The 9,965-nt window shown below is 40.2% G+C and overlaps 1 protein-coding gene across 2 annotated transcripts; it reads left to right on the forward strand.

Annotated features, from left to right (window-relative positions):
* Positions 1-2,162: 2,162 nt before the first annotated feature.
* On the forward strand, positions 2,163-8,967 carry LOC121436861 (tetraspanin-6). Of its 2 annotated transcripts, XM_041636762.1 has the most exons (9): positions 2,345-2,467; positions 2,858-2,873; positions 3,359-3,547; positions 3,853-3,927; positions 4,721-4,819; positions 5,241-5,375; positions 5,726-5,809; positions 7,348-7,454; positions 8,126-8,967. In XM_041636762.1, the coding sequence occupies exons 3-8, from the start codon at positions 3,536-3,538 to the stop codon at positions 7,414-7,416; spliced, it is 474 nt and encodes a 157-aa protein (XP_041492696.1). In that variant the 5' UTR covers positions 2,345-2,467; positions 2,858-2,873; positions 3,359-3,535; the 3' UTR covers positions 7,417-7,454; positions 8,126-8,967. The 2 variants fall into 2 exon arrangements, with proteins under 2 accessions (XP_041492695.1, XP_041492696.1); XM_041636761.1 differs by lacking the exon at positions 2,858-2,873 and having other exon boundaries at positions 2,163-2,467.
* The last annotated feature ends 998 nt before the right edge of the window (positions 8,968-9,965 follow it).

The raw sequence follows: 9,965 nt of genomic DNA on the forward strand, positions 1-9,965 counted from the left end.
GACTCTGTGGAGCGTCTATTTGTGATTCTAAAGTCTGAGCAGCAATGATCTTGGCTCCATCTGAGTCAAGAGAACTGCTTGTTTTTACATTAGTCATGTCTCCTTTCAGAGAGCGCCCTGTGTCTGCTGAAGGAAGCAGAGGTATATGGGGCTTGGTCTTAGGCAAGTTAATCAGCCTCTTTGAACCTGGGCTTTCAACTGTAAAGTGAGGAGAGTGATAGTTGAGCTCATAATAGGGAGTTTGTGTGGTAGGTAAGAGGCAGCAGGTATCAAGGCAGTAGTGGTTGGTACACGGTGCTCAGTACCGCAGCCATTAATACTTGAAGGAATACGTTTATCTTATGGCCTAGAGAAGCATATGTTAAGCTGCTTTAGATGGGATTAATTGTCACTTTGGTTTTGGGTCCAGACACTAGCCTAGGTTTTAACTAAACTGAACTTTAGGATTTGGTGGCACAGCAGGGAGAAAGTGGGTGTAGCGAGGCAGGAGGCATTGGTACAAGGTGTTGTGGCCATAGGAATATTTAATTTCCATGTCGGCTTTCGGTTTAGTTTGGCTTTGACTGTACTTCAAACAAAGCAGCGTTGTAAGTGGCAGAGGAAGGGAGAAGGAAAGTCAACACATTCTTGGAAATAAGATGTGCCTTTTAGATTGAGCTGGTTTGTTTTTGCTTCAGACACAAAAATATTACTTTGCTCTCAGGCTTACAATGAAAATCCCTCCTAGGCCACGGAACAAATCTAAACTTCAGAAGAAACTTTCTGTTTAGAATGACAAGGAGCTGGCAAAACTTCTTTGATATTTGTTGTTTTTAATACAGGACTCCTCAGAGGAGGTCAGTTAGCTTAAGAAGAAAGCTTTAGATACACTTAGGGCAGGTTTCCCTCAGCTGCCACACTGTAGCTATGGTAAATGTATTTTAAAAGCTGGATGTCTGGGACGTTTCCTGAGGACTTTACCTCAAAGTGTTTATAGGAGTATGTTCTCTCCCCTCCCTCCCCCCTCATACACACACACACTCTATTTTCCATGCATTTGTGTATTACACCTTTGCAATTTGGTGATAAAACTTAGCAGAAACCCTGCCAATTAAGTAACTCATTTTCCAAATGTTGCTTCCCGGGACTGCAGACGTCTGGTGGGATGTTACAGGAACTGGTCCTAGGTCAATATTTAAAGCACAGGAAAGCTCTGCATGGTCAAGTCAATGGAACTTTCTTGTTCTCTGTTTCTGTGGTGGTGTGTGTTCCAAGCAAAGTTTCAAGTAGAAAAAATTTGGGCATCCACTTGTCTTCTGTGAATATATAAGCTGGCTGTTAAGTCTGTGTTGAATATAAGGTATATTGCATAGAGACCAATGTTGATAGCACACACTTAATCATCTCCGCCCTCAAAGAGCTTGCATTTTAATTAAGAAGCCAGTCCTCAATATGCATTCTGTGATATAACAATATAGATCAATATGTTCATAATACATAACACCAAAGCAAGTACCTTCACCCATGATTTAGCAGGAGAAAATAGCATATTTCATTCTTACATTTTAAATGTCTGTATATCCAATTATAAAACTTTACTGCTATGTCTTACTGTATAGACAAAGGAATATATAAATTTGTATGATTGGTGTTTGTTTCAACTCAGATTCTCCAGAGATTACCATTTTTTCATGAAAGGGTATATTTTATTAAGGAAATAGGTATATACATCAATCAATATATTGCCACTGAGTCTTTGCATCCAAGAACAGTCTCCGTTTCTTGAAAGAAAACATTAGGGAATGAATTACTGCATCAGTAAAAGGGGAGATCAGGGTGCCTATACCACTTTATTAATTCATTTGTATTTATGTGCATTTTATGTAAATGCTGTGAATTTGATTAGAAGAAAATATCCCTACCCTGTCATTCCCATGAGAAGCAAAAATCGTATCTAAGTGGAGGATGATCTGATTTTTGTTTTTATTCTTTTCTTTTAGGACACTAGGGACCTGGGAGGCCGGACCTTCCAGCACTGCGGGCGGTGATAGACACTTAGGATGAAGTAAAAAAAAAAAAAAACCCGAAGGGGAAGAAGAGGGGTGGGTGGGAGACGGGGAAGATTCCATGGGAGGAACAAAAAAAAAAATAAATGAAGCACGCCCCACTAGAACCTTTAGATAGAGTTTTTAGTAACCTTCAGCAGGGGGCGCTCCGAAATTGTTGCGATCCGGACAGCCTCCTAGACTTGACCCTCTAGAAAATCGTAGCGTGTTTCCGGCTCTTCTCAGTTGCAGAGACTCGTAAGTTTTCGGCAGTTTCCGGGAAAACTCGGGAACTCCCGCGCCTGGCTGGCTCGAGAGATCGCCCGGTGGCGGAGGCGCAGGGTGTCGGGCTAGTTATGGCGTCCCCATCTCGGAGGCTGCAGACTAAACCAGTCATTACTTGTTTAAAAAGCGTTCTCTTGATCTACACTTTCATCTTTTGGGTGAGACACGGGGACGGCTGGGGAACCCTGGCTTAGGTGGTGGGTGTGACCCGGAGCAGAGAACCTCAAGTCTGGAATGGGATGAGGTTTGGGCGGCTGTGGTTCAGGAGACCCTGGCGCTGGCGACGTGTGGCCTAGGCCATAGTGACGGGGTCTCCGAGATTGGAGCCGGGGCGTTGTAGCATTGGTGCTGGGGACTTGGTGTGAGATGCCTGGTTGAAGTGGGACCCAGATGTCTTAGGAGATTGAGGTCAGAGCGAGAGATGAAGAACGGAGTTAAGACCCTTAGAGCACAGGAGGTGTCCCTGAACCTCGGAGAGGAGAGGCTTCTCCCCTTCCCTTTGAGGGGTCTTTTGCATAATAATATCTCTCTTTTCATTGCTTCATAAGAGGGGAGTTTTCCACAGTAAGTATGGTGTGATTCTATCCCTGCCAGTCTATCCTTGGCTTTTCTTTTGTGTACCGTCCCTTTGTATCCCCATCCCCGAATTAGGGATGGGGGATGCAAGAAGTTTCTGGAATCCAGAAACGCTTTTTACCCTCCCCCTTACAAGATGGCTTTCTTTCTCAGACTGGAGTAAATTGCTTGAGGAAATTTTGATCTCTAGATACGTATGCCATGGGGTATGTGTTTTACACAGTAAAACAGATGGATTTATGCAATTTTGAGTAGATGCCTTGTCCACACGCTTCCTTGATTTGCAGAACCCTTTCCTACCTCGTCAGTACCTGCCCCCACCCCCACCCCCTTATCCTAGCCACCGCGCTGTGACAACCAGACTGCTAAATTAATTCTCACATGCATTGTATCTTAGACACTTCCTGAGTTTATGATAGAAGATACATGCTTGTACAGTGCCTCATTGTTTCTTTCTCTGATTTCTCATGTAGATCACTGGTGTTATCCTTCTTGCCGTTGGCATATGGGGCAAGGTGAGCCTGGAAAATTATTTTTCCCTCTTAAATGAGAAGGCCACCAATGTCCCTTTTGTGCTCATTGGCACGGGCACTGTCATTATTCTCTTGGGCACCTTTGGTTGTTTTGCTACCTGTCGGGCTTCTGCATGGATGCTGAAACTGGTGAGTCCTTGGTTTCTTTAAACTAGTCTTGATTTCCCTAGAAAAGTCTGAGATGTTCTAGCCTTGTGTCTTCGTTTCTCAGAGCTAACTATAGCTTTTACACTTTTCCCATTCCTTATGAAAGAAACTAACAGGCTTCCATATTTAAGTAGACTGCATATTTGATACTGCTTTCCTTGTTCTTTGCAACAAAAAATCTGTTGAACTGGTTGCTCAGAATTCCAGCCATCCCCCCCTTGTAGCTGCGATGAGTCTTATTTATACTAACTTGAACTTTATTTTTTTTTTTAATTTTTACCCCACAGTATGCGATGTTTCTGACCCTCATTTTTTTGGTCGAACTAGTTGCCGCCATTGTAGGATTTGTGTTCAGACATGAGGTAAGCCCGACATAGACAATCATACTGCATTCCAATTTATCCTCCTATCTCACGTAGCCTAAGTAGCGCAGTTCGACAGCTTTCATTAATTTTCATACCCCACTTCAAGCTCTATTTCAAGCTATGCTTTCAATCTGCATCTGAAAAGAGTGAATTTCTAGTAAAAACTCTGACATACTTTTAATGTAAGTGAACATTCAAAAATTTGTAGGATGATAATCACTAGAAGAAAATGATACGGCAATCACATTAATTTCTAGTTGTAATTTGATGCATAAACACCTATTAAAGTGGAGCTTTATAGCACTACTAAGGGGAAAGTAAAATACAGCATTTATAACAAAATTAAGACCTTCTCCTAAGTCACATTTTGAAAAGTTATAGTTAATGTAAATCATCAAAACATTAATAGTCATATATTAAAATCCAGGAGGCATAGCACTACTGAGAAGCTATTCATCAAGTAGGGAGGGTGTATTTGAGTGCTATTTGAACTGTTAGTGCAGTCTTCCAAATGAAAAGTTTGCAACTTGGTTCGATAGGCGTCAGACTTTCACGTGGAGAAAGATAAATATACATGCTCTCACAGCACCTTGAACTTGTAGGTATTATATTGTAACGTTTTGTTTGATAGCCCTTTCAGCCAAGGAGACCGGCTTGGACAATGGAAGTTCATTACCCCACACATCAAAGATAGAACCATTGGCCAGACCTAAGAGTTTCTTATTTGGTAGAGAAACGCAAAGTAGTTTCTAGAATCTTTGTTTATTGGCATTTCACTTTTCCAATACAGATCAAGAACAGCTTTAAAAGTAACTATGTAAACGCTCTGAAGGAGTACAACTCCACAAGGGATTATAGGAGCGAAGCCGTAGACAAGATCCAAAGTATGGTAAGTGGTTAGAGCTGGTGCCCTTTCAGGAGCGAAGCACATTCTTTATTGCCTCACAGGAAAGGATGGAGCTGGGCTGCTAGGTGTTTCCTGCTATGGAAAAGTAGTGTGGGGCGATACTGCATAGCTGTGTGCTGGTCTACCTACGTGTCCTTGTCCCTTCCTCTCCACTTACATCATAGACAAATACTGTTAGTGCCAACTACAATAGTGCAGGAAAGCCAGTTGAAAACTTTCATGCTTATCATTGGAATCAAATGCCAGTCTCTAGGATATGAAGAAGAGAAACGGTCGAGTATATTAGTGTATTGCATATTGTTTTGGTCCCATAGTACAATAGAAGATGTCAGAAGGTGAAATGTCTGGCTGCAAACCAGTAACATGAACGACTACAAATGCTTTTAACAATTTTTTTTCTCAGTTGCATTGTTGTGGTGTCACCGACTCTGGAGATTGGGAAGATACTAATTATTATTCAGAAACAGGATTTCCCAAGAGCTGCTGTAAGCTGGAAGGTTGTACTCCACAGAGAGACAAAGATAAAGTCAACAAAGAAGTAAGGACCCTCTTAGGACTTTTTATCTGATGGTATTTGAGGATTTAGTGGAATACCAAATGAACACAAGTGTTAACTCGCATGAATATACTTACTCTGAAGTTTGTAGGGGAGCTGGTACTTCATTCCATACAACTAGAAAGTGAATGCCCAATGTTTAATCCAGAAGGTGGAACTAGTTGCGACTGAGGGCGGATGTACAGGCTAGATTTCAGTACAATGATAGTCAAAGGCTAGCAGCTGCCCAAGGCCATCTTCTGTGGACAGCTGAGTGATCAAAACAGTAATTGCCAGGAAGAACAGCACAGCTTTTCTTGTTTTGTACTCAATGTCTTTTCCTCTGCCATTAGGGTTGTTTCATGAAGGTTATGACAATTATAGAATCAGAAATGGGAGTCGTTGCTGGAATTTCTTTTGGAGTTGCTTGCTTTCAGGTAAGTTTTCTTTGCTCTTTGGGAAATGTCTTATTCTTGTAGTTACAGGAGAAGGGATTTTTACTTTTTACTTTTGTTTTTGTGTTTTGTTTTGTTTTTTTTGAGACAGAGTCTCACAATGTAGTCCTAGCTGGTCTGGAACTCAAAATATAAACCAGGCTGTCCTTGAACTCAAGAAGATCTAGCTGCCTCTTCCTCTCAAGGGATGTGATGAAAGACATGTGCCAGCACACCTAGCTCAGTTTCACTGTTAAGACAGGAAGGTTTTACTTCAGGGGACTGAACAGTGAGGGCAATGTAAGGGAAGTCTTATTTCTCACAAAGCAGTCAGTTATCCATCACAGGATAGCAACGCTCTGGCTTAACTTTTGGTGATGTCATGGGATTTACTTTGGGTGTATATTATTGATTTTGACTTGTAATTGAGTCTTTTAGTTTATCTTTCAAGTGGAGGGTTTTCTGACTCATGTTTTACACAAATACAAATAAATCTAAATTTTAATTCCCATTGTCATAGCCAATCATGCCTTCAATCTATAAATGTAAGACTTAGAATTTAATCCTACCAGTAAGTATACAACATACATATATGCATGTGTGTGTGGGGGGCTTAAACAAGAGTCTTAACCAATAGTATGCAAGCACTCTACCACTGAGCCACATCCCAGGTCCGGTACATATTATCTGAAAGCAGTTAACCATGGGAAGACACAATATTCTCATAGTTGGTCAAAAGATGAATTGATAGGAATCTTGGTTTTACTCTGTGGTCAGTATTAGTCAGGGCTCTAAAACTTTATTATAAAGTCTTTTTTTCCTGGGCTACAACTGGCTGGCGGGTTGTAAATAGGTCCCACCAGTCTCCATTTCATATGTGCCTGTTATCTAGTTATGTTATAGACTGAATTTTTCCCGGGTTGTGCTGCTCACTGTAACATAAAAAGTTTGTGTGATTTGGAGTGAATTTTTAAAGCTTTTATTTGTTGTTTTTTACCTTAAGCATTATAGAAGTAAGACTAACAGGATAGTTCCAATATATTTTTAAAGTCGCATTTCTTACTATCTAAATCTGCACCACTGGAGCAGCTACTAGCCACCTTCATTCTGAGGAGTAGATAAGATTAAAACCCCAGTTGTTCTAACTTTGTTAAAGTCCTCTGCAGCCACAGAAGTCTAATGTCTGTTGTACTGAACAGCACAAGTACATCCAAGAAATTACTTGTTCATATTGGTTGGGATTTTACTTGATGTGTATTATAAACATTACCCTCATTTTCTTTTCAGTAGCTGACCCATGACTCTTGAATTTCCCTTTAGTGTTTGTTGTGAAGTTCTGGGTCATGGTTAGTAGTAAGGCATTTAAGATTCTTTGAATGTGACCTAGGCGCTGAAGAAGTAGCTAACTTCGTCATGTAGGGGAAACTCAAGGAAGAAAATCATTGATGAATTACAAATAAGATGAGGATACACTCATATCCTGAGCACTTTAATTTCTTTATATGTGTGTGTTTTAAATTTTGTTCTTATTTTCTCTCCAGCTAATTGGAATCTTTCTCGCCTACTGCCTCTCTCGTGCCATAACAAATAATCAGTATGAAATAGTATAAGCAGTATACACGCGGGCTTATTCCTCTCCAACTTTAAGGTGTGTTCAGTTTGGTTCTTAACCCTGTTCATATTGATATTATGGTAGCTTGTGCGTAGGAATTATGAACTGTTTTCCAAGGTGTTCTCTAGTAGCTTGTTTAAGTCCTCTTGTTGCTGTGTAAGCACTGTATAGGCAGCTCATGTTTCTGTCCGCAAGGCTGGTCTGAAAGTATTAGTTAATCCGTGCTTACCTTTTCAAGCATTTGTTCAATAAAAGAACTTGTTGGATTTCAGGGCTCACCTCCACATGTCAACCTAAAGATCCCCAGAGGTCTCCTTTCTCATGTATTTTGACCCAGAGTGTGGAGAAACAAAGATATAACCATGAGCTTTAATTCATGAAGTGTTAGGGGAAATATGCCCTGCTCTTGGCTAATGTTGGCATTGCCCCTAGATCGTAATTTGCATTTACCGTACAGTCTTAGCCAGTGCTTAAAGTGTTGCTTGGTAGAAAAATATTTCTGATAGACTAGATGTAGGTGAATTAAGTTCATCTGGCTTAAACCAGAAACCAGATATGGGGGGCAGTTGTTACTGGTTGAATCTAGTGTGCCTGTCATATTTTAACTGGGAGCACATGGGGAAGTCGTCATTAGTGGGGAAATGCAGGTGGTGAAATTTAGGTAATAACCAAATTAACCTTTTTTTCTTTAATTTTTGGATATTAAGGTTACCCTTGCGAGTTTTAATGTTGCCTGGATGGAGACTGACATCTTATTAGCCTGGAGAACTCTACCAGGAGACTGATTCAATCAAGACATTTGTGTATTGTGTCTATGTCCACTTTCTGTCCTATTCTTACATGCCTGGATCTGAACACTGGAAGAGCTAGTAAATTGTAACTGAAATATTGCCCCATGTTTCCCTTGATTTTTGTTTCTCAGTGTGGTGGCTGTAAAACGTCCTGTGAATTTGCCATTTTGATACAGTGTTGATGGCAATTTAACCCCTATGAATTTGCTGTTGATGTAGTATGATAGAAAATTGGCTTCCCTGGGTGGGCCTCTTGCTAGTCAAGAATCTGTGGCTTGATTGTATAATCTGCACCAAGAAGGAAAATGTTTCATTAGTCTCTGTTGATAGAGTCATATTGTCTAATTTCTTTCCAGGTCGTCATCGGTTCTGCCCATCATTAGTATTCCTGGGGGGTGGTAAGCGTCTCGGTGCAAAGCACTAAGACTTAAGAGCCACTGCCCACATTCTGTGACACATCAGCTTTCAGCACACAGTGTATGTATTTTTGTCTCCAAACTAAGGCATTTATACGGATTATACTTCGTTATTTGAAAGGTTATTATTACTTTAATGGTATCAGAACAGTTGTATTTCCTTTATGAATTTAATGGAACTTATCTTGATTAACTTTAGCTAGGTTTTCCTCACCAAGCTGAAATAATAGTTCACATCAACTGTCACCATCTTGGTTAATTTTAATATTGTTTGTTTTGGCTTGTATCCTTGATTAATAAATATAAACCTTTTACACAATAAACACTGCATTTCCTCTAAAAGAATTGTTTTAACTTTTATAAAATCTCCTGGAATAGTTGTTTTCCACTGAGAAAGTGAAGCCCCGCATTTCCACGTGTAGCCCCACTTTTAGGTTAGGGATGAAAGGTAAGCCAAGGCCTTGAGTCTGTTATTAAAAAAGGAGTACTGTCTAAAAATAGTGTTTTCTATGATGAAATCACATTCCAAGTCATTAAATAAAGTGTACTTAGCATTTTCTTAAGAGATCAGACTTTTTTGGTGGTATAGTTTGTATTGGAATGTTGCATAAGAAATTATGTAAGCTGTGTTATTAGAATAATGAAATTATTTTTCTTCTGAGTTTTTGTTTGTGCATCCAGTAGTGAACGCTGCTTCATCTCAGAGTCCCCAGATTCATGGTGATGAGTCAGTTATTCTCAATAAAATGATCAAGAAACTATCCAGTTTATGATAAGGAAGGGGACTAGTTGGAGGGGAAGAGGGCACAAGAGACGGTAATGAATGGGATATAATCTGAGTATATTATATACATGCATAAAAGTGTAATGAAAGACGGGTCCAGGGCATTTGCCTAGCAGGCATGAGGCCCTAATTCTTCGTCCAAAAAAAAAAAAAGAAAAAAGAAAGAAAGAAAGAAAGAAAGAAAGAAAAAAAGAAAGAAAGAAAGAAAGAAAGAAAGAAAGAAAGAAAGAAAGAAAGAAAGAAAGAAAGAAAGAAAGAAAGAAAGAAAGAAAGAAAGAAAAAGAAAAACAAGACCAAAACAACCTATGGTGCTGGAGAGCTAGTTCGGTTAAACTGCATGCCTTGGCTTCAAAACACAAAGACAAAGATCTGAGTTCTATCCCTGGGACCCACCTTAAAAGATCCAGGTGTGGTGGTACATGCTTGTAATCCCAGTGCGGGGGAGGTGAAGACAGGAAGATACTTGGGGCCTACTGGCCCCCCAGCCTCACCTACCTGGTGAGTTCCATGCTAGTGAAACTCTGTCTCAAGAAACAAAAAAAGATGGCTGGCACCT

This window comes from Microtus oregoni, unplaced genomic scaffold (genome assembly GCF_018167655.1).
Source record: "Microtus oregoni isolate MIOR12 unplaced genomic scaffold, Mior012 000050F_004, whole genome shotgun sequence".
NCBI lineage: Eukaryota > Metazoa > Chordata > Mammalia > Rodentia > Cricetidae > Microtus > Microtus oregoni.

Bases quoted from the DNA above. Each gene is read 5' to 3' on its own strand.
- LOC121436861 (XM_041636761.1), top strand. From the start codon at position 2,381: ATGGCGTCCCCATCTCGGAGGCTGCAGACTAAACCAGTCATTACTTGT. The intron at 3,928-4,720 runs GTAAGCCCGACA...TTTCCAATACAG, and splicing joins GATTTGTGTTCAGACATGAG to ATCAAGAACAGCTTTAAAAG. The intron at 5,376-5,725 runs GTAAGGACCCTC...CTCTGCCATTAG, and splicing joins AAGATAAAGTCAACAAAGAA to GGTTGTTTCATGAAGGTTAT.